We start from the raw sequence: 25,301 nt of genomic DNA, 5'->3' as shown, positions 1-25,301 counted from the left end.
ATGAGGAACCATGTTTTTTTCCATCTGCTATTAGTGGAAGAATAAAGACACTTGCCAAAACCATGTTTAATATTCAAGATTTTGGCTATAATTCAAATATTTGGAAATTTCCCATAACAAATGGAGTGGGAAGAAATAAGTTATAATAGGTAGGCAATAGCTAGTGGTAACAAAGTTATTTTAGATATACAACGTAAGGTTGATGGGTGGAAAGACATGTGATGGCATGAAGACAGTGGCAAAAGCCCAAGTGACCAGCTAAAATCATGTTTATCAATATTGCTATTTATAATCGGTAGAGTAACTTTTGAAATGACGAAAAACCTTGTGATTGATGTCAGCCAGTGCAGCAGCTAGCACACGGTAAGCACTTGTCTTGCCTCCAAATGGATCGCCCACTATCATGAACCCATGACGAACAATCATCATCTCATAAATCTATAAAAAAAATACAATTTTATATAGTTATTTATTTTTATGGAATAATACATTTCAAACACAGATTAACTAACTTCATTAGTCTGTACATGGAAAAAACAAAGCAGCACAGTTGGTACTTGAGATTCCAATACCATGCACATGCATTTTTTAATGGGCCTCTTCATTTACCTTCCATTAGTATACAACAAATTTAATGAGCCAAGATGATTTTGATGAATTTAGACATGTTTATCTTGGCTGTAATGAATAACTTAAATCGTCAAATCAAATGTTTCTGATACAGTTTATATCTCGACAAAAGGAAACAGAGGCAAGGTTGATACATACCTGCTGTATCTTCTCTAGGAAAACATCTGTACACTGCAGGTTCATCTTATCACAGTTCTCTCTGATAGCCTCATTCAAGACTTCGTAGTCAGGCTGTGGAAGAACGCTACCAGGAAAGAGGTCACTTGTAATGCCCTACAAAACAGTGATAATATAACAAAACACAAAATCGAGATATCAGCATGAAAAATGCATCTGTGTATGACTGTGGTTGTGTATGAAGAGTATTTTCTACATCAAGCTGAGTCAAGCTGAATCTAAACTCAAAAAGGTTCAATTACTCATCTTGTTGGCTCTCCAAGCTATATCACATGTGGCGACATTTTACTGCACATAAAAAGAAAGACATACTCTTATTGACCTGACAGAGCATTCATGAGTATATAATTTCTCATACAACGCACAAATAAATCCAGCGTCCAGCAAGCGTTTACTTACAGCAAACAATGGTAGGTCATGCTGCAAGAACTTTGGAAGGTTCACATCTTTGATAGAGCGCAGAATTAGTATATCTTCATTCTCATCAGGATATTTCAGCTACAAACACAGGGGAGAAAATTATACAATATGACATTATAATTATAACACCCATTTATAATAGGGGACATAAGTGCATGTGAAATTTATATAACCAAAACATAGTAATGTTGTTGCGATATACTGCTTCTCTTGCCTAATATGACTTTTATCTGCAAAAATTCAATTTAAGTGCATCATAATATGAAAACATTCCTCACCACTTTCCATGACATTATATTTGATAATAGAGAAAAATGCAACCAACAAAGCACCTAATAGGGGGCCTATCTAGACAAAACGTCTGTTAAAATGAGCTTGCTGTTAAGTGTAAATTAAGCGGGTTTTTACCTTTAGGTTTCCGGCAGCAGTGAGAACAGATTTGACAGCTCGCATACCATAGTCATAATGACTCTGTGAGGATAGTTGCTCTGAACACAGCCTGCAGACACATTATGAAGTAAAAACATTGTGATTAAGAACCGTTAACAACACATGCATCCATGCAACCGTGAATAGAATAATTAACAATGCAGAGTATGTATAGTTTCACTAATTGTAATCCCTACTTCATGCAATACTATATGTGGATTTGGCAAATTCAATGGAATCATATAGAATTATACCCAAGTATACCCTAATCAACACAATATAGTCCTAACTTGCATTATTGACTTGATATTATATAAATTTTAATCCCCTCGAGATTGGTGCAGATTGGAAGCATGATAAAATACTGGCACATTAAGTGTGTGATAAGGAGGGAAGAAGAAATAATTCTGAGGTAAAGGAAAAGGAACAACTGAACTGTAATCTTGTAAACGAAAGATATTTTGTACCTGTACGTAGCCACAATCTTGACTGAGAGTGGTCTAGCACTGACAAATCCACAACTGTAGAGCACAATCTCAGAGATTAGTGCATAGTCTGGAACCATCATGGCAACAGATCTGAAAAGTGCCTATTAGAAATAGTACACTTTAGTTAGTCTCTTTTTGAAGGTGATATTCACTACATCGACACTACGTCGGACATTTAGTAAAATACACAGAATAAATACAAAAATGACATTTCTGTGATGTATCGCCAAGCGGCACAGATAAATGGCCGTAAATACTGGCAGAGGCAGGCCACGAATATGCACACACACGCACGCATGCACATATACGTAGCTATTACAAACATGGACGCACACACACACGCACGCACGCACGCACACACACAGATGTTTTAGACACCAATAACAGGAATAAACAAACCTAAAACAACTGACCCAAAACATAAATGCTGCAAACATGCAAACGACATAAGATATAGAACGAACAATTAAGCATGTTAACAAACAGCCTGATCAATGTGTTTTTACTTTATCTGGTTTCCAGTGTAGATGACTACAATGACAATTTAGGTACACATGGCGTATAGACGAACCTTCAGGTTATCAGGTAATTCTGAGCGTCCCGCATAACCAGGGTTCATGGTGATGAACACTGCACACATCGGGTTCAGTTTCAGCAACGTTCCCTCAAACATCAGAGTTTCAGCTCCAGCAAGGATCGCTGGAGTAGGAATGTAGGGCACCACAAATGTAATTAATCAACTCTACTTTTCTATAGAACATAAGCGAGAATGAGAATTTATTTTACATTCAAATCTTAAATAAAACATGTAAAACGTAAACTGAAGAGTCAGCATTGCAAAATCCAAATAATGGAGGTTGCAAAGAATCATAAAAGAAATTTTTGTATGAAGAGAAATTTTTTGGGTAAATATATTATTAGAAGTAGATAATAGGGAAGGAGTGTGACTTCAATAAACAAGGGAAATTCGTCATTTACTAGCCTTAGAATACCTATGATTTACTACGCGTAACTCAACCAACTTGAGCTCAAATCATACACAGTACATTCGGCTAGCATCGTGCGAAATCGTTTCCTCGTATACACCCGCAATCCGGAGATACAGACTAAAACGTACGACACGATTCTCCATTCTGTTGCCAGCAAACCGAATGTATAACCCGCCTAACTTGAAACAAGCGGCAGCTACTAACAGCTCTTGCGCACTCTTGTGCCCTCGGCGATGCAGTGCGGCTCGCTGGGAGATTGGACATCGACGCAACACTCGGCGAGCTAATCTTTGACCTATTTACAGCTGGTATGCCCCCCACACTCGCATGCCCACAGCAATCAGCAGCAGCTCCAGCTCCAATCTCCCAGCGAGCCACACCGCATCGCCGAGGGCACAAGAGTGCGCAAGTCGTTAGTAGCTGCCTTTTGTTTCAAGTTAGGCGGGTTATACATTCGGCTTGCTGGCAACAGAATGGAGAATCGTGTCGTACATTTTAGTCTGTATCTCCGGATTGCGGGTGTATACGAGGAAACGATTTCGCACGATGCTAGGCGAATGTACTGTGTACGATTTGAGTTACGCTTGCTCAAGTTGGTTGAGTTACGCGTAGTAAATCGTAGGTATTCTAAGGCTAGTAAATGACGAATTTCCCTTGTTTATTCAAGTCACACCTCCTTCCCTATTATCTACTTCTGATATTATGTAGATACACGTGTGAGCCTCAACGCATATTTCAATGTGGTAGACATTACCTCGTTGAATGGTTAGAATCTGCTGTGCCACCACAGACAATACTTCTAGGTCTATGCGATTGAACTCGTCAAAACATGACCAAGCTCCGCATGATGCCAAGCCCTGTTAAATTTAAAACACATATTTCTATTGCTAATGTAATGGGATTAGGTGCATATGATACTGCCACAATATAATCTTGTAATTTTCAGTTTTTTGCATAGTATATGACCATTTACATCACATACTCTTATGTTTATATTTTATATAAAATAAGCATTACCTAGTTAACGGCATTGAATTACATGAAACATATTACAATACCATTTAAACACTCGTGAAAATGCTGCACACACCTTGAAGAATTTCCCAAGTGCGATGTAGTCCAACCCATCTGAGCAGTTAAAGACAACACATTGTTTCGCAACAGCTTTGGCCAAATCCTTCGTTGTCTCAGTTTTTCCAGTTCCAGCTGGGCCCTCAGGAGCGCCGCCCAAATGCAAGTGCAGTGCCCCAAACAAAGTTCTGAAAACAGATTATGTGGTAATAACGTTAATGAATAGTAATTCTTCGAAATGGTTTTTATTCACTTCTGATAACATCCACAGCACTTAGTGAAATGAGTGCTGTACGTCTTTGATTACGTGCTGGGCATTTTAAATCCTATACTATACATTATGTAAATATATGAATTTAGATCTACAGTTATCCTATATTGTATATTATTCTACCAAAGTGTGAATTGTATTAGATGGTGATGGATACATCAGGAAATGTGCACATGAATACGTGCATGATTGTACACAACAACAAACTCGTGCAATGATTAGTGATTGTGAGAGTAATTACACATATATCCTACATCGATCCCGAAACCTTGAAAAATATAACTTAAAAAAGTGGTCAATGTGCCAAAAATGAGATTGCAATTTAGTGTATATAAGGAATTGAATCACGAATCATGCTGCTGCTTCAGGATGGCAAAAACGAAGGTTTTTGGCCTTTTTTAGTTGTGTTTCTGTGCAATAACCAGTGCGAACATATCAGTGACACACAACTTACACATCGGTAGTCATTGTGTGACCTAAAAACCGTAAAAAGCCATTACAAAATTACATACATTTGGATAATATGACTTTACATACTAAACCAAGAATGTTGCAAAATGGCACACTATCTACATTTTTAAAATAGTTTATTCATAAATATTCTGCAAACTCTTAGCACTTTCTCTAACGACCATTGTTCTGTTGCCAGTACTGATGTCACTACTGTTGCCTCTCTTGCTGCATTTTCTTGTGTTGCAGCTGTTGCTACTGCTACTATTAAAACAAAACATTAAACTTTCTGAAATGACATTCACTGCAAGTTGAAGTATCTAGGTAGTCATCAGAATTGAAAATGTACTTCCGAAATCACATGTTGGTACAGACATTATCTGCTGTGAATTGTAGCATAGAGATAGTGAGAAGTCAATATTTGTCAACTAAAATAATATAGGATCTTATTGGATATGTAACATATCTAACATACAGTTCCACTTGACCCACTGAACCCTAGATTCTAAATTGGCAACATTTCTAAATAGCCTGATTGCCACTAAATGCTAAATACCAATATTTTAGGTAAAGCCATTTGGGTTTAGGTAAGCATTGTTGATGAATGGATGCATGAACGGATCCCTAGTTTCATACAAACAAATTGTATTAGACTTCATCTGCTGAGCTGATAGTTGTGAAGAAAGTAAGAGTCATACCTGTAACACCTATCCGTGAGTGGAGTGATTACCAGCCGGCCAGAATTACCCAGGTATTCATAGCCATACGGCAACTGTGAATTGATCATCTTGGTCATAATATTTCCATCCTACAAAAGCAATGACAAAAGATGCAAAATTGCTCTTACTGCCAATTGTTAATAACACGGTAGTTTTTTTTTTTACATTTCGTCACATATGCGTCTTGTGCGTACAGTGTGTACATGCCTATACGAGTGTGCGTGTGTATGTTCGTGTGTGTGTGCATGTGCGTACATGTGTACGTGCGTGTATGCGTGCGTGTCTTTTGTTTTGTCTTATGAATAATAAATTTATTGCTTGTAATCAAGATATTCCATATTTCCAGATGAAAATCTCAATCTCTTGCGTACTATGGCACACACAAATTAATAAACATTGATCAATATCTGCTTGAAACTAAGTCATACCTCCCAGTAGTATCTCAGTTGGCTTAACCACTCAAAGTCATTCTCGTCAGAGACACCGTTCTTGACCATCGATGACAATACATCACGAGCATGCACATCCAAGACTACCAGTGCCCCCAGTGTAGTTCTGTTCTGCTTAGACAGCTTGCCTCGCACCATCATCACAATGGTATGAATCTGCTCATTGTTCTGCTGCAGATAATCATCTAGTGCCTGCAATGTCACAACGGCATCACTCACTAGGGCTCATTGAGTCTATGTCCCCCAGGGTACTGCCGGAATATACCCTGGGTATGGTCAGTTATACCGGAACGTACCCTGGTAACTATTTGATATGGTTAGGGTTAGGGTTAGGGTTAGGGAGTAAGCGTAGGCGACTCCCTAGACTCATTAGTGGAGTAGGCGAGGTACGGTCCGGCATATTAGATAGTACCAGGGTACGTTCCGGCAGTACCCTGGGAGACATAGACCCTCTCAGCCTCACTAGCTGTTATAAACATTTTACTGTGGTAGAGCATTTGGTACTGGACACTTTCTTCGTAGGTTTCTAAGCTAGTGACACATTTGAAATGGATACTATAGCCTATTCGTGTCGAAGACTAGCAATTATACATGCTGTTTCACTTGGGTAATTTGCCAAAGACTCCCAAGTATTTATTTACTCTTGCCAATATTTAGGTTTTATCATATAATATATAGGTTGCGTTTGGTATGATATTGATGATTATTGACTAAATTAATAATAGGCAATCATCTTTAACTGCTATAAGCCCACCTTCTGTCCATCCCGAATGGCCTTGTGCACATCGCTTGTCCAGTACTTCTGTGACACACACAACACTGCCTGACCTGGCCACTGCACTACCCACTCACTCCTTGGCACTTTGGCATATGCTTCTAGAGCTTCGCCTGTCACCTGTAGGAGATGAAACGATATAGCAATGTAAGCATTTGTTTAAAAATACGTGAAAACGTAATATAAGTGATAAGATAAAAATACTAACAATATAAGTTATATAAAAAAAACATGCTAAACAGTTTCTATCCGATGCTAACTTTTTAGTTTTTTCCCTGGTAAATTTTGGTATCCTTTCCATTTAATTAGAGTGCCGTTGTCAATTGAAAAGTAGACAAATGCTGATCTAAAATTTCACGTGAAAACAATCTATAGATGACTGGGAATTCTAGGTCTATTGTTGGTAACTTTATTGATGGTTATGTGAGTAAACTGTAAATGTAATTATAAACTGGCATGCCTATAGAAGAACTAACCTTGTGGATGCTCTGTAACATATCGACTTCAAGTTCTAGCAGCCACTTCTCAACCTGACCCCGGGCCTTTGATGTTGAGATGACATCTTTCAGCTCAACTATCTCGTCTTCACTGCTTTTTATATGTGTGATGTCCAACAGCTCTGTGAACTCGAGGTTAGCAATTCCCTCAAAGCACTTCTTCAAATGGGGCTGTACTCTGAAACACAATTTATTGCACATGTCAATTACATTAAGGAAATCAACATGCTATCTAACTTTTTTTTTCAAATGGATGTCATGGATATCAAAACTATACCTGGTAGGATCTTTTGTCTCAGACAAGATTTCCAGCAGTTCGTCGTTAGACAAAAAGAAGAATCTGGGGAAGTATTGTCTCTTCTTCTCCAGGTATTCATTCAACCCCTACATACAAATAGGAAAAAAGAGAATGCAATGGAATGTAATGACAATAACACTAACATTAAAGTAAATATAGACGGGCCTTTGATTAAACTTCACATAAGGTTAGGATACTAGTAATTATGGCATGATTGGATTTAATCAATTATTATTTTAAGTTTGACAACTCCTATGAAAAACCTATAGTGCACAATATTGACACACCAATAACTGAGAAAGCTAACCTGCTTAATAACGTCATGCATAAACTTCAAACAAAACAGTTGCACGCAGCACTGTTACATCACTGTGTAATTATTTATACCAAAAGCAAATATACAGACCTGGCTGGGCAGTACTACCACAATAGCAGTTATGCACAATACCATACCTACTCCAGCAAGTAATATGAAAAATCTGAAGAACTTGGATAATACAGTTAAGTTCGAAAACACAAAATATATTGGTCTTCCAGTCTCTGACTCCATGGAAAAAAATTAATTGGAATTGGAATAAACTGAAATGCCAACCCATATGAGAAATTCGCACCTTGAGAATCAGTTCCAGCAATTCGTTTGACTTCTGCATTTTTTCCAGTATCGAGTCGATCTTTACAACAGCGAGAACCCTTTTGTCCAAATGCGCAGCCTTCATGATGTCTCGCCAATTCTTATCCACTGTGCTAAACCGTCTATATAGAACCAGAATAAGGCATAGAATTAGCAGTTATACATCGCAACATAAAATAAACACTTTCAATTAGTTACATCACTGGCTGCAATTCATTTCAATATTTTCCTGATAAATCCGCAGTTAAAAGTAAATAAGCTAACCACATATCAGGAGTGTAAAAAACAACTTTATTTTTATTCACATCTGGGCAGATATCATTCCTTAGTTTACAGCTACTCTTCCTGACAATCTGCAATAATAACTGCAATAGTACCTATAACTAGGTACAATGTAACCGATGTACTCTCGCCTTTTTTCTTTGCTTACCTTCCTTCCTCTGGCATCTGAGCCATAATATCAGGTGAGCTGAAAATCGGTTCTAGATAGAGCCAAGTTGCCTGTACTTTTAGCCACTCATCTAGAATTTCCTGTAGTAGCAGCAATGTTGCTTCCCACTCCCTGTAAAAGTTAAAGTCAAACTGTATGCTAAATGTTGCCATCAACAAAAGAAATAAGCATTGAAAATCAGGCCCAACATGGAAGTACAAACGCATGAAGAGATTGACGCCATATCCATCTAGCAGCATTTGACCGAGTTAAGATAAGCTAAAAATTAGGATTATTTAGATCACACACAAACGCCATACTGACATATAAATATTTTAATTGGATCATTTTCATCTAATTTCTATATATTCATTGTGCTTACAGTGCTCTTAAGCATGCGTGCAAGAACAACGTTCATTGATACCTGTATGTACCTTCTCACAGGCAGTGTGAATTATCCCAGGGGTAAAACACAACTTGTGTTTTCATTAAAAGCTGGCTACTGGCACAAATGATCATTTATTTGAGCACTGCACATTCGCTAACTTGACGCCCTACGTACAATTACGGCCTACATGCAAAGTTCAAGTAATTGTAGCCATCTACCTATTTTTTTCTCCACCTACTTTTTGGCTTAAGAAAAACATTGAAAACCCCAGATTATTTATTATTTTACATGTATTATTTTAACTGTTTTAAGTGACAAACTGCCTAAAAAAATTTCATCTCACATATTTACATTAAAATTAACATCCACAGTATATAAATGTATTCAGTTATAACATAGTTTCCATCACTGGTACTATACTAGATGTATACAGAGTACTAAGTATGACCTTCTAAGGCAATGTACCAATATGCGATTATCTTGGCTTATAACCAATTAAAGGATATCAAAATTGCATTTTACTTGATTTCAGCTTCAAATGGCTTGATGAATGGTGAACCTCTCATTGTTTGTGTCTTGACTATCTGGTCATCTAGTAGCATCTGAATGTCATCCACTGATGAGAGAATATAGGTGCCTGTTTCCCTGTAGGCTACCACTCCAAACTCCACCTAAAATACAAGTTCATATCTAAACCGCTCTGAAGCAATAAATAACTATCATGCACACAAGCCTATTTTTATACATTGTGATTTTTAACCAGGTGAAAACGATGTCTTGACTTAGCAATGTCTATGCAATTGGACAATATCAGATATGTTAAAACTTACTACTAATGGTATACTTGTAATTAGAAATTATGCAAGTGTAAACCGTTCCATGACAACACACATATTTTGAGGTCTAACTAAGAGACTTTCCCTTCACAAATAGCAGCAAACAAGAGCAACCAAGTATATAGCCTTAACCGATGGTGTGGGCACACGATTTCATCTAAAGTTATCAAGCAATATACAAGCAAACAGTACAATACAAACAAGTTTTAAAACAAGTAATATGCAGACATACATCATCCCACTCAATCTTCATTTTCTCCATTGCTTTCTCCAAAGAGTACTCTTTGCTGGCTGCTTCACTAACAGCTTCAAACTTGGTAATGTATGCCTCTAGGTTCATATCTACAAGCTTTGACAAGCATGTGTCTTCATCAGGCTTGAAGGGTATTCCGATGACCTCTGACACTAGATCCCAGTGGCGATCCCTCATACCAGGGTTGAAGAGTGCAGAAATGAGAGGTAGGTGCTGCTTGAAATCATCCATCTTACGGCGGACCTATAAATGTATAATAAAAGCAAGTATCAGTAAGAAAGGTATACTTTCGTATCAATCACGTCAATGGAGATGCATCCTGCTACGAGAGAAAGCACGGGACAATCGATAAAGCTATTGCAACATGAACATAATTAAAAAGGACGAGAATAAATTTATAATATAAATAATTCATTAGTTATAAATAATACTAATGACCCCTCCAAATATGCATTTTTTTTCGTTGTCTAGTATTCATTGCTGCCTAATGATTGAGGTAAGTTGTAAAATTATGCTTTAAAGGGAATATAAGTTAAATTATGACAAAGGTTGAACATTTTCTTGTCAGACCTATAAATAAACAAAACAACAACAATATATATATATATATATAATTATAACATGCACTGATTGTTACAGTCGCGTGGGCATATGCTTATTGTTGTATATGTAGGAGTGGGCACTGCTGGTATGAGGGAGCGACAGCAAAACTTTCCCCGAATCAAGGAAAAAGCTGCAATCGGGAATGACACAGGAGTGTGCCGGCAGGCAAAAAGAAACGTTGCTGTGAATTTCATTACGATTTTCCATGTATATAGTCAGAAGCACGTGGTGATCTATTTATTTTTGGATTGACACTATTCTGACAATGGCGGGTAAATACAGGAACATTTCCACAACGACGTTGTTCAATTTGACAACGGCGGTGCGCCGCAGTGCCTGCTATGTAGAAGAAACCCTGGTTCAGTGACAAGCACAACACAGTCATTGATAGGTTTACTGCCACAACATGCATGTATAAAACAACCTTTTGTGAAATCTTCTTAGCAGCAGGAATGTCTGTGAATCCCTTCTCTAGTTTGTACATGGTTCTCCAGTAATTGCCAACCTCTTGTTCCACCATATCTGGCACTACTGCATCCATTGGTCCATCCATCCACTCTCTGTTCAAACGTCCATATAAAAAGTTTTAACATTATGTTTGATCAACTACAGAAAATACTTTCTCAAAAATGGCTCACAGTAAATGTTACTATTGCTACCTTAATTCTAGATACGTTGGATGGGAGATGATGCAACAAAAAGAAGGATATATGTCACTTTTCCAAAACAACTGCTTACTATCTTAGCTCAAGAAATCCAGGGTAATTACAGAAATATGAGCTTAAAACAAACAGGATGCATTATAAACATATGTCCCATAGGCTAGTATCTTTTCAACACTCTTTGATTGCATGACACACTTTTTTATAAAATTATAAAACAATGAATTCCTAAATATGTTAAACTGTGCAAGAATCATTTAGTAAGAGTAATTATTTACACAAACCACACTAAGCTAATGGAAACTAATTTGTGTTAATAATTGCTGTCACCTGTATTTGGTTCCAAATTCTACAGCAGTGTCATACAATTTCATATATGGCTGTAGCATTTGCACTAGTTCTTGTCTTGCAGGGTAGGTTGTCAAATCCCAACCAAATGCTTCCTCTTCAGTATTAAAAGCCTCGATCTAAAAGAAAGATATCAGTCCTGAACAAATAATGTATGCTGCTGTAAAAAAGTAACACTACACAGATGTGGCATCACTAATTCATACTAATAAATACTTCTTAGATATCAGAACATGTCGAGTTAATGGTAACAAAATAGGTATATTTATATGTATTATGGATGGCTGGATAGATGGATAGATAAATAGATGAATGGATAGATAGATGGATTAATGGAACAAATCCAATCCGATGGATGAACGAGATGTAACTAAGGGAAAGAGAGAGAGAGTGAGAGAGACAGAGAGAGATGGGGGGCAAGAAACGTGATCCATGGAAATAGGAAGATTGGTAACATTAAGAAAGAAGACAGATACACATAAGAGTTTTGGGTATAGTAGCACACATTTCCACCACGGTGATTGCTACCTTCTCAGCTGCAGTCTTTAGCTTAGCATCAAGACTCTGTGCTTTCTTACAGTACTTGTGAATCTCACTCATGTCGCCATATGTTTGGAACTCCTGTAACTGCTTGCGGTAGCCATCTAGCTCCTCGATGAACCGTTCTCTACGAAGCTGGCCACATACAGTATAGCGTAAATATAAAACAGCTGAACATTGTTACACAAGTGCAAAGGAATGTTACCCTTGGAAGAGAAACTGTAAACACGAGTATCCTAAGTATCACCGACTTCAATGAGTATACTACCTCGAAAAAAATCCAAGCGAAAATGGCTTTTAGCCGACAGTAATTTTGGATAATGCATCGTCTATATTTACTTACAAAGATACTGTTTTGTTTTGGGGAATCACAAATGGGTTACAATAACTATTAACAATAATAATTATTAAATTTTTGAGGTAGCAAAGCCCACGTTAGAACACTTTTGTTATGAAATATATAAGATATAATGCCACTTTCTACCTTGAGGTTCTCTTCATAGTGAGCTTTCTTATCTTCACAAATCTTCCGATTTTCCTCAAAGATCTCTTCTAGTCGACCATTCCACAGGAACGTGCTGTTGTTTAGTCGAATTTCAGATGGTGTGAATGTACTCAAATCAGAGAGAAATAGCATCCTCGCCTTTGCCTCTAGCAACTCCTTCTCGAGCTCAAAGATGGTCTCGGTCTCTACTTTTCGTGTAAATTCCTGTAGGTTTAAACATAGTAGGAAGTATTGGACAATATTACAATCATACGTACAAGCAAAAATATATCACCTATAAAAATGCATAATCCAGAATCAGAAGGTTGGTTCAAATTCCAAAAGCACATATCAACATGATCATCCACAGTCAATGTGTCTATTTGTAAATCTTAAATACACTTAATACAATTCATAAGAAACTACTACAAACCTTCTGTTCAATTAATTCAGCAGTGTTAGCTGGTGTGGTGAGAGCTTTATTTGCAATTGCCTCATACTGGTCGCACAACCTGCATTTGAAAATAAATTTGTTACACAAAGAAATAGTTACACATAAACCTGAAGTTGCATAATTACTCATTAAAATAGGTCTCTGGCCCAGCTCTGGGAACCTTTGTGAAAATCTTTGCATAATAAAATATTTGGTTCCAAGTCAGTCTGTAAACTTACTTGGGATGCCACTAAAGCCTATAAGCAATCACACTGTATACTGTTATATAATTAAATGAAAATGAAAATGGGAAACTCACCGCTGATTAGCTGCTTGGTGATCACGTGACATCTTGACAAGAAGAGTGTTTGCAAGGGCTTCTGCCCTGCATGCTAGAGCATGGATCAGCTCGTCACAGTGTACTTCAAACATTCCATATTGTACAACCTAAAACCCAGCAAGTCACGTAAAAAAAGTTAGTTACCTTTAAACTAGCACACCATTTTTAGAAATTTTATATATTCCTGATAATAGAATGAAGTTTATACTTATTAATAACAACATACCGGGAAGCATGTGTACATTATCTCTTCCTGTAAGCTCTTGAATTGTGACACGAGCTTGCTGAACTCTTCGAAGGTGTGGTTCTCAGATATGAACTTCTGAACCTCCATCTCTGCCTGGAAAAATAGTGGCATAAACGGTGAAGGAGTATAATCAATACTATTTGCCAAGCGTGGACTTATTTAGGAGGTTAGCAAACACATTCTGGAATGCATGTGCATGCACCAGTTACAGGGCTAGTTTTTTTCTAGGAAATGTGGGAAAAGATCGCGAAACGGACTCGGGATGTCGAATTTGGGAGTCAAGGGGCATAGGTCAAAATGTGTCAATGGAGGGGCAATATTTACCCCTTAACTTAAGGTATAAGAGAAAATACGGAATTGCGGCACAAATTTCAACGGCTTGACCTACGGTCTTAATATTCGATGTATAGTGTGATGTGGAGGAAACCCATCACCAGCATGAAATTGAAGGTCACAGGTCAAAGGGCAGTGGGAGAAAGGGCAGATATCAGACATTTTCTGAGGACACGGTCTAACGAACCGAGTGCAAAACTTTTTTGTTTCAGCACTGACCTACCGTTTTTATCACATTATTGAAAGAACCATGAAATCTACTTTCCGCTGACGTGCGAAGAGTAATTAGTGTCTGATAACCTTTTGACCCTCAAGATAAATTTACATACCCTATATGATACCCTATTATAAATTTTAGATCTGTATTAATAGTATCCTAGATATATGCTCTGAGCGTGCACGCGGTGGCAGGAGGGCGCACTTGATTCGGTTACCAGTGAGTTTATCAGAAGAATACCTGGCTACAGTACACGTCAGGTGAGCGCTGTCGCTCTGCGGCACTTGTTTAAGTAAATCATCAGTTCAGAATTAACATAGAGTTACTAGTTTTGGATGGATAGGCAATAGAACATCTGAACAGTATGTACAATTATAACACCTGCAAGCTAACCATTGTTCACTAATAAGTAGCAACCTTGTTTGTGATGATGCCTAGGAGTATCGTATTGACAAGCGGTTGGTCTTGTTTTAGAGAGCAAAGAATTCTGCTTAATGCAATACCATAAAATTATTCTAGACTCGCAGTCAAAGTAGAATAATCATGTCGTGAAATAGCACTATTTTTCCCGTTTTTCCGTTGTACACCCTAGGTATTATTAGCTCTTGATACATATATATATGTACCTCGGGTACATATCTGTAGTACCTGATACGACAACGACCCCTTCAGCACTACGGCCATATTACTTATTACTATTAGTATTAGTAGTAAGTACTATTAGTAATTACTTTAACTATATTTATATGTTTTCATATATATCGTACACGCGTAGCTGCAAACGCGGCTGCATATTATAATGCTTACACATTCACTTTACATAATAATAATTATTTAAAGTTAGCGTTAAGGTTAGTTTAAGGTTATTTTCATCATCTGGAGCCAAAGGCAAAAGTTAACATAAGCAGCGTTCGCAGCCTCACCAACCGCAGAACAGAAACCAAGCTCAACAGGATAAAAACTGAACATACTATAAACTGAAAGCTAGACCATGCACATGTTCAAGATCGGGGCAAGTGATAGTCCCCTCTGCGACTGTGGCCTTGCCAATGAGACCGTGGACCACAAGATCTTACATTGCTCACGACTCAGGGTTAGCAGGGAGAAGATGACCGAAACGATCGATCTGGAGTATATGTGAAGACCAACACCGTGACCATGCAACCAAAGCCATCGGACAATTGACATTGGCATTGCCACCCTTACTGGGCAAAACAGGAATCTAACACCAGAGATGGATGCCACCATCAAACAGGCCCTCCCCAGATTCCTGTCCGAGTCCCTTCCAGTAATCTAGCCACAGACACTGAGTGACTCCGTTGTTAACCAAAAAAACACAATTATTATGAGTAATAGAGTATGACTCTATGAGGAAACGGTGCAAATCCACTTTAGGCACCTTAGGTATCACGAAGTGATGCACATATATTTCTGTGTATCATCAACTGATGCACAGACTTTCCGTATATCAAGGAATGATGCAAAAACCCTAACCCTAACCCTAAGCCCAACCCTAACCCTAACCCTAACACACTTCGTGATACCTAAGGAGTAAGGTTATACTTTATGTATAGGCAATAGAACATCTGAACAGTATGTACAATTATAACACCTGCAAGCTAACCATTGTTCACTAATAAGTAGCAACCTTGTTTGTGATGATGAAGTTGTACTTTTCATAGAGTGCAGCATGTTGCAGAGGTCCAGCCATTCCCTTCTCAATTGCATCTCTCATGCATGTTTTAGCATTCATGACAATTTCGGGTAAAATCACTGGCTTGAGGTTTCCTGTCTGAGACACAGCCTGTTAGTAAAAATTATAACTTCATGAATAACTTCAATATCTTTTAGTATTAGCTGCAACACCGAATTTTAATACTAAAATTATTACTAGAAGACTGTAAAAAATTGATTCATCTCAGATCTTTCATATAAACTATAAATACGTAAATAAATAAGTTGCACATTATAAACAATATTAAATAGAAAGTTTTTGTTCAATGCCAATTTAGGTTCACAATTGCACCTTGCAACTTGTTTAAAGTTTGAAATTGAACCAGAAAAGTTATTTACACATGTATAAATATTTAACAGCATTCTTATTAAAATTTACATCATTAATGGTAGTAATTCAATTGTATTTAAGAGACAATAATAACTTACAGACTCTGGCAGCAATTTTGACTCCACTCTAGGAACAATTTCCACAGCTGTCAACATCATCTCATAAACGTTCATCAAAACTGCTTCGAAGTTTTCAAACTCAGGCTCAAATTTCACCCCACTGGTTTCTAATATCAGACGAATGATGAAGCTGATATGGTTCGTCTCTTTGCTGTGACACTATATCAAAGTAACATATCAAGTATTACAACACTGGAATAACCATCAGTCAGTATTCTCAATGCGTCTATAATTTCACCATTATATCAGGAGTAACATCATATATGATGTAACTCTCAATTATATATGTATAGAGCAAATATATGAAATGCCTTAACAGAATGATTTTCCATTTTATTTCATACGAAAATGAATTTGACTACTGACTAAAACTATATTTCTAGAAAAACCTCAGGATTCTAAATCACCTAATTTCTGACATCTAATTGTAACCCCAAAAAGTTTCAAGTTTCACTACTATTTTCTTGATATAGTTCCTTAAAGAAAATCATTATGTATTGGATTATATCCATTACAGACATTGGATTAGGCATTGGGAAAATCAGCAAAACTGTAGTATCATAGTCTGCCTGCTATCTGGGTACACTCTAAATGGTGACTGAACACAACCATCATTCAAATGAAATATATTTTGTTCCTATCACGACGAAACGTTATAAATACTAACATCAACTATCATTGATGTGAAGTCATTGATAGACTCCAGAACCAAACTCTGCAGGTTGGATGTCATCAGAGTGGCTGCACAGTTGAAGAACGACTCCAGTTTGAGCCTTCGGAGATGTGAGGGAACCTGCTTCCTCTTGTTGCCTTTATAGAATATGTTCTGCACTTCAGGAAACCAACTATAGTGGCAATGAAAAGGTGAAATTAGTATCATTATGGGAATAATATTGTATATTTCCTGCCTGCAAATTTTTGGCACAAAAGATTTACAATTGAAGTATCAATAAGGCTCAAGAGACAAGATAACGTTTATCAGTAAGTTATTGACAGTGCCAAGGACTGGCAGTGAAGCCTCGGTTCAGAATATCTGTTATATATCATGGTAACGCTAGGTTTCAACACAAGCAATAACTCCGCTATAAGTAACAACCATAAGTATAAATGCTAGTTAGAATGTAGAACAAAATACTTATTGCTTGTATATCTTTTATGACATTTGTCTAAAAAAAATCTAGTTGACCTAAAACGTTAAATAACATACACACACAACTTACTTCTTCATTAGCCCCTCCTTTCCAAGTTCCAACTGCCTGGCTGCAGTGTGCTGGAATGTGGGAAGCTCCACGGCTGAACTCACAAGTTGCATTTCATCTTTGTTTACTAGTCTCAGATATCTAGGATATGATAAGTACAAAAATTCACATATCATGCTAAATCAAAATAAACTCACCATAAATGCATTATTGTAAAAATTGTAGGAATTATATTTTTTTTACCAAACTTGCACAATCTATCACATGTCAGCATATGATACTTTTCTAATGCTAAGGGTACCTATATTTGTCATGCCACAATGCCAGTACAGCAGCCATGCACGGGTTTATCACATTAAGCTTCTCCTTCATGGCATTTCTTGCATACAGAAATTCTCGGAACCATGGCTTTGGTACCTTTATAGGTAAATATATATGAATATATATATATATAGACCTGATACATCATGTGTATGACAATAACACATATACTATAACCACACCACCAACGTGCAATTACCTCTTTAAATGTATAGCATTTCACTTTGATGATTGATAGATTTCATAACACGTGATACACTAGGCAAATTAAGGATACTACTGATTCCTTGCAATTTATAACCTCATGATCAAGTACTATTTCATCATTCACCTGCTTTAACTCCTGTCTGTGTTCTAGGCTCTCGTCCACAGATTCTTCCTCATCTTTCTGTCTAGGATCTTTCAACACGAAGTCAACTGTAATAGTAAGTAAATATGGCATGCAGTTCGACCTTTACTTACAAATTACATGGAACCTTTGAACTTCAAAACAAAATAACACAAAACCATGATTTGTTAAAATCTACAAAAACTGTGACACAAGGTCAATTGAGCATTTAAAATTTAACAAAATTCAACATCAGGGCTATATTTCATGTGCATATGCTCACTTTACAACACATTTAGGGCTTAACCATCGTTCAAAATGGTACATTTGTATATTATCTTCATTATTTATCATTTAGGTTGGTACTCCACATCATCGATTAATGTAGCATGGCCAACTCATCCTGATTCTGTTAAAAACCTATATAATATATAGAATATAAAATAACTAATACTATGCCTACTTGTTTCTGTTTTCTCTTATACATCACAAAACTATTTTTAACACTCATGGCTATACCAATAGCTTTCTTGACACTCAGCAGATAGTCCTCTCTAATCTCATCAGACAGTTTATAGATGTTTCCTTCTTGTCCAATCTATCACAAAGAAATGTAGTCAAGTACAAATAACACATGTTCCAATCCATGTAATTGTAGGACGAATAATACCCTTGGTTACAACTTACCTGGTATATGAAAAAATAGTTAGACATTAATACATTAATTAGAGAATAACATGAATTATGATGTATCAATATTATCAGCAGCGCATAATATCTGAAGTAAATAATCTCAAATCTCTCGAGATTTACCCCTAATATTACAGATGACAGAGGATATCTATCTTCATATCATGCATGCATCGATATATTATGCATCCCTGATACTATTACCAAATGAACTAGTTAGTGCAAATGCAGATTATTAGAGTGGGTACAACTAGTAATGACTTTACCATCAAAAATACTATAAAATGTCACCCCTGGGCTATGGAAACATTTAATGAAATGACATATACCCTGTCGGGGTCAATAAGTTACATTATTTCATCTATGATTCTTACTATATTGGTATATAACTGCCGCTTCATCATGTTGCACTAGCTTAAGATGAAATATAGGACTTACTTTGAGTGGAGGTGACACAAGTTTCATTATATGGGTGACCCATGAGTCTTCCATTGGAGCAACATGCTCCGTGTCAATGCCATTGTGTATATAGTAGTAGTACCTCTGTATACACACAAAGACAAATCAATATACCCCACAAACAAATATATGGCAGAAACTAACTATGAACATGAGCTGGACAGCTGGATAACACGCCAAAGTCTAGACTTGCGCTCTTCATTAAATTTTCTATAGCTATACCATCTCTCTAAACAGCAATTAAGAATAATATAGCTGAGAGGGTCTATGTCCCCCAGGGTACTGCCGGAACGTACCCTAGTACTATCTAATATGCCAAACCGTACCTCGCCTACTCCACTAACGAGTCTAGGGAGTCGCCTACGCCTACTCCCTAACCCTAACCCTAACCATATCAAATAGTTACCAGGGTACGTTCTGGTATACGGGACCGTACCCAGGGTACGTTCCGGCAGTACCGTGGGGGCATAGACCCTATGAGCAATAATATAGTGCTATTTTATCTCCAGCAGAGATAACCTACTAAGAATCAGTGCTCATGTGAAGATAAAGAGAACTGATAAAAGTAGCCAACTGACAAAAATGCACAAATTTCTCAGTTAGTGTGGTTCCATCTTTGTTAATTCAGTATGAAAATGGAAATTCGATACATTCACATTTTCCCTTCATAGGTACATGCTCTTTATATGTTTTCCTTGTTAAACTAATAAAACAAAGTGACGAACAATAGTCAAAACATGAGTTTAATCCTGCACTCCCTAAGAGTTAAATGGTCACTGTGAAGCTGTTCCTTACAATGAAGTAGAAGGGATATAAAGTGAATCACAAATTCTGCAGTAAAATCACAAAATAGAATATTAATTGGTATTAATTACACTAGAACGTAGAACTATAGTAAAGTTCTGAAACAAGTAATGCAGGGCTTATCATTATTATTATTATTATTATTATTATTATTGTTGTTGTTGTTGTTGTTGTTATTGTTGTTGTTGTTGTTGCTTTTGTCGTTGTTGTTAAGTAACCATTATACCAGCCCTACTGCACTTGTAATTATTCTGATGCTGCTTGCTAGATCCAAATCGCCACAAATCTTGCACACACTCAAAAACGTGTGCATGAACACACATGAACGTGCATTTGTTAAATACAATTGGAATTCCACTTATATCCTAAGACACATTTGATTGAGAGACATTACTAGGGTTTACTAGAATCCCACCACTCCACCACAGAGTCACCGCAGTAGACGTTAGATGAGCGCTGTCGCTCTGCGGCACTTGTTTTAATTACTGCAATAGTATCAGCAATGATATTTCAGCCATCGCTATACTATCGCAATAGTAAAATTGTGCCCAATTGTCACCCCTGTCTGTTATTGGGATGGCCCAAGTACCATTGGTATTAATTGGGACTAAGATAAAATATTGCTTGTTTCCCCTTTACCGACCGACTCGCCAAAACGCCGCTACTCGACACATTTTATTGGCCGATTAAAACAAAACAAAAATTATTTCGTTTCGCCAAAAAAAAAATTCAAATTCGTTCCGCAAAAACATATACACAAAACAGAATATACAATATCAGGCATGAAAATTTTCCGCATTTCCGCGGATTTCCGCTTTTTTCCCGATCCCAGAATTGTTTTCGCGTTTTCCGTTTTTTTTCGAGTTCACGTGCAGCATTCGTAATCTACCACGGCATATATGTACATGCAGGCGCACGGTTTATCGAGCGTCTACTGCGGCTGGCAGCAAGCTAGACTGGTACCCGGTCGACAGTTCCACACGCTACACTAACGTCAGTGTAGTGAAGGATATATGCCGGAGTGAAGGTGGCGAACGGGTACCAATCTAGCAGCAAGCCACCTTTATTGTTTTTGCCAAAGGGTAGACTGGTATCCGGCCTCACGCTCTGCGACAAACAGTTCGGTCGTGAACCAGTCTAGCCAGAGGTGACCTTCCAGTGTACCCTGGGTTGCACGCTTGAAACAAACAATTTTTTAAGGGTGGCCTTGCTGTGTATCTGATTGATAGCCTTGTAACAGTTCTAGCCACTAATCAGCATACAGCCAATATTGGTGAATGCATGAGTACAAAGTTCTCGGGCTACGTGACTTTACCCTGGACCTGTACCTCCTAATCTTGAATAGCAGGCCTTAAATTGGTCTGTCATCGTGAGTAAGCCAACTTGCACGCATAAATGGTTGCATACTTTCGTGATATCTCATAGTATGTTTGTAACTTTCAGTCGATATCTGCCATAATGTATGACTGTGGAAAACTATTTCTAATAGCAGTTCATAAACATTTTATATTCATAACATTTTTTACCATCAGAAATAGAATCACGATGTGTGTATATCTAATTTATATATATGTATGAGTGTGTGTATGTGTTTTTTTATTTACATTTCAGATTACCTAGTTGTGTAGCAGCTATAAAGATTTGGTTACTCTGTGCTAATTATGGCACTACATGGAAAGGTGTGTCTGGTGACAGGGGCTACTCGAGGAATAGGCAGAGGAATTGCCCTTCAGCTGGGGGAGTCTGGAGCTACTGTTTATATCACAGGTATGTTGACCGTCCGTCCGTTTGTTCGTCAACGTTTGGCTATGGTCAACGATAACTTGAGACGTGAGAACCGTTTGACCCACATGTTTCAAATTGCATACAGTTGTTACTCCTATGGGAGAGATGTGAACGTCCTATTTTGGAGCACGCAAATTGACCTACTTTTGAGCCACGCCCACTTTTTGTCAAAAATGGAAATGGCCATAAGTCAGTTCAGGTTCAATGGATTTTGCTAATTTTTGGTATGTGAATGAATAAGGACTGGCCCCCAAAACATATCACAAGGGTTTTGATTTTTTTTTAATTATGCAAATTAGGTAGATTTTGGCAATATCACTAGGCATTTCAGTGTCTGCCTACAGTCAATGATAACTCGAAAACCGTTTGACCCACATGTTTCAAACTGCATACAGTTGTCACTCCTATGGGAGAGATTAGAATTTCCTATTTTGGAGCACACCAGTCGACCTAATTCGAGCCAAGCCCACTTTTTGGCAAAAATGAAAATGGCCATAGATTCATTCAATTTGTAAATTTTGGTATATGTGAATGTATAAGGCTAGCCCCAAAACAGTTGTTACTCCTGTGGGAGAGATGACAACGTCCTATTTTGGAGCACGCCAGTCGACCTACTTTTGAGTCATTCTAAACTGCGTTTTTTGGGGGGGTTTGCAATTTTGTAGTACATAGGTTACTAGAAAGTACTTATTTTATGCTAAGAACAATCAAGGAATTGATTTAGAAGAACTTTAGTATAGTACCACTAAATAATGTTAAAACTGCGATGACTAAACTGCGCGTTTGCCTTGTTGGCACTCGCTCATTTGTGTACTTTTTAGCTCATCTGACGAAGACGGATGCAGCTTGTAGAATCGCATGATTGTCCGTGCGTCCGTGCGTGCGTCTGTCTGTCCGTGCGTGCGTCAACAGTTGGGCACAAACCTTAACCGCTCGACGTACGGTGACGATATTTGGGACGTGGGGGGGGGATCGTAAAAAGGACTCAGGATGACAAATTTGGGGGTCAAGGGTCAAAGGTCAAGATGTGTAAACGGAGGGGGAATATTTCCCCCTTAACTTAAGGTATAGGAGGAAATACGGAATTGCGGCACAAATCTTTGCGTGCGTGCGTGCGTGCGTGTGTGTGACGTGTGTGTGGTGTGTGCGCGCCCCCGCGAGTGTGTATTAGCTACTGTGCTTGTGTCTACATTTGAGGAAACAGCCCTGGAAAAAAGTCGCCCTGGAAAACGTGGAAAAAGAGCCCTGGAAAATGAAAAAGTAGCCCCCGAAATTTTGGGGGGGTTTGCAAAAAGAGTCCCGGAAAATAAAAAATACTTTTTTTCACTGTACCGGACCGTACCCAGGGTACGTTCCGGCAGTACCCTGGGGGACATAGACCCTCTCAGCAATAGTATGTAGTAATACCGTACTAATAGTATTGTCGTGCGAGACTACTCGAATATTATACTTGCGGCCTACAGTGATACTTGAAATTTGAATCGTCACTCAGTAGGTATCGCCTAGTAGTACAGTAGTAAGTAGTAGTAGTACAGTAGTAAGTAGTAGTAGGGATGGGAATATTTTGTCGTACTGGCACGCTCATTGTGTGTGATTTCAGATTGCAACTTTTTCCTTAATTCCAGGAAAAAGTTATGCTGTCGCTCTATCATCCCAGCGTTGCCCGTGACCCAGTACATATTTAGTAATGAACTTGCCCCACACGAGTTAAACAATCCTGCGCCCCCCTCGTACATCAATCAATGTCGCCCTAGCCAGGCATGACTCGCAGCTAGGGCCTGCACATACCTCCCAAATCCCATTGGTTGATACAAATCACGTGCCTGAAACTCCTGTTTTATGGTGCATTGTGAGCCTAACCCTGACCCTAACCCTAACCCTAATTAAAATTTAATTAAAAAAATTAAAAAAAAATGTAATTGTTGTAAAAATTATTTGTTGTTATTAAATTGTTGTAAATAAATCATGTAAATATTTGCGTTAATTGGGAAAAAATAGTTTAATGAATAAAGATAGCAAAATACAGAAAACAGGAAAATAATTAAAAAACAGATGGGATTCGATTCAAAGACCTTTCAGCTGTGACGCCAGCGATGTACGCATTTATCCAATTATCCAATCTCATCCCTGCATCAGGACATCACTACCTATTGGTTTCCAGAGATATAGTGAATTTAGTGACCATGTTTTGGGTTAATTTTCTCAACCGTGTGTTACGGATACCATATTAAAACTGGACACACTAAACTGAAAGCCCACATGTTTAAGATCGGGGCAAGTGATAGTCCCCTATGCGACTGTGGCCTCGCCAATGAAACCGTGGAACACAAGTTATTACATTGCTCACGACTCAAGGTTAGCAGGGAGAAGATGACTGACACGATCGAACTGGGGTACGTGTAGACCGAATAATTCTGTCCCATATAACCTTTTTTATATTTTGGTGAGGGTTATTGGTGAGGGTATAGTACCAATAACCCTCACCAAAATATAAAAAAGGTTATATGGGACAGAATTATTCGGTCTAGGGTACGTGAAGACCAACACCAACCCAAGCCATCGGTCTATTGACATAGCCACCCTTACTGGGGAAAACAGGAATCTTACACCAGAGATGGATGCCACCATCAAACAGGCCCTCTCCAGATTCCTGTCTGAGTCCATCCCAGTAATTTAGCCACATACACGGCCGTTGTTACCAATTTTTAAAAACTACAACAACGAATTACTATGAGGAAACACCGGTAGCTAATGATACAAAGAGGGTTTACATTGTGACCATGACCTCGTGAAGTAGGAGGATAAACGAATATCGGAATAACAACAACAATAGTGCCAGTGTAGCTATAACGATACAAAAAGGGTAGGCCCCTATAATACTAGGGGCTACATTGTGACCATGACCTCGTGAAGCAGGAGGATAAATGAATAACAACAACAACAACATAATAATAATTAGTTAAATACTGTAGTGTATATTGCAAGGCACTTACCTTCACTTGTTGTCAGACATCGTGCAAAGCGTCAAGCTTTGTGTTTCCATAGATACAGCAAATGTCTCGACGACGAATGACATTGCTTATTACTGCAGTAAACGGCGGCAGCGAATCAAAAATTGGTTCT

General features: G+C 37.9%; 1 protein-coding gene across 1 annotated transcript in view; it reads right to left on the bottom strand.

Annotated features, from left to right (window-relative positions):
• LOC106808358 (dynein heavy chain 7, axonemal-like) overlaps positions 1–19,649 on the bottom strand; it is a 48,303-nt gene extending 28,654 nt beyond the window's left edge. The window contains exons 1-32 of the mRNA XM_014811050.1: positions 19,569–19,649; positions 18,960–19,038; positions 18,444–18,529; positions 18,093–18,208; positions 17,813–17,932; positions 17,260–17,437; positions 16,572–16,751; positions 16,057–16,212; positions 13,838–13,951; positions 13,591–13,718; positions 13,272–13,350; positions 12,839–13,063; positions 12,343–12,489; positions 11,797–11,933; positions 11,229–11,364; positions 10,181–10,444; positions 9,635–9,783; positions 8,725–8,856; positions 8,275–8,416; positions 7,643–7,749; positions 7,345–7,543; positions 6,848–6,988; positions 6,073–6,285; positions 5,624–5,733; positions 4,224–4,392; positions 3,888–3,990; positions 2,716–2,843; positions 2,124–2,245; positions 1,636–1,726; positions 1,207–1,305; positions 769–903; positions 325–438 (exon numbers count right to left, since the gene is read on the bottom strand). Of these exons, the coding sequence (XP_014666536.1) occupies positions 325–438; positions 769–903; positions 1,207–1,305; positions 1,636–1,726; positions 2,124–2,245; positions 2,716–2,843; positions 3,888–3,990; positions 4,224–4,392; positions 5,624–5,733; positions 6,073–6,285; positions 6,848–6,988; positions 7,345–7,543; positions 7,643–7,749; positions 8,275–8,416; positions 8,725–8,856; positions 9,635–9,783; positions 10,181–10,444; positions 11,229–11,364; positions 11,797–11,933; positions 12,343–12,489; positions 12,839–13,063; positions 13,272–13,350; positions 13,591–13,718; positions 13,838–13,951; positions 16,057–16,212; positions 16,572–16,751; positions 17,260–17,437; positions 17,813–17,932; positions 18,093–18,208; positions 18,444–18,529; positions 18,960–19,038; positions 19,569–19,622 (4,353 nt within the window). The 5' untranslated portion in view covers positions 19,623–19,649. The remainder of the gene's footprint in view (positions 1–324; positions 439–768; positions 904–1,206; positions 1,306–1,635; positions 1,727–2,123; positions 2,246–2,715; positions 2,844–3,887; positions 3,991–4,223; positions 4,393–5,623; positions 5,734–6,072; positions 6,286–6,847; positions 6,989–7,344; positions 7,544–7,642; positions 7,750–8,274; positions 8,417–8,724; positions 8,857–9,634; positions 9,784–10,180; positions 10,445–11,228; positions 11,365–11,796; positions 11,934–12,342; positions 12,490–12,838; positions 13,064–13,271; positions 13,351–13,590; positions 13,719–13,837; positions 13,952–16,056; positions 16,213–16,571; positions 16,752–17,259; positions 17,438–17,812; positions 17,933–18,092; positions 18,209–18,443; positions 18,530–18,959; positions 19,039–19,568) is intronic.
• Between the last annotated feature and the right edge of the window lie 5,652 nt (positions 19,650–25,301).

This window comes from Priapulus caudatus, unplaced genomic scaffold (assembly GCF_000485595.1).
Source record: "Priapulus caudatus unplaced genomic scaffold, Priapulus_caudatus-5.0.1 Scaffold270, whole genome shotgun sequence".
NCBI lineage: Eukaryota > Metazoa > Priapulida > Priapulimorpha > Priapulimorphida > Priapulidae > Priapulus > Priapulus caudatus.
The sequence above is the reverse complement of the archived record's forward strand: the minus strand, read 5'-3'. Positions and strand labels throughout refer to the sequence as shown.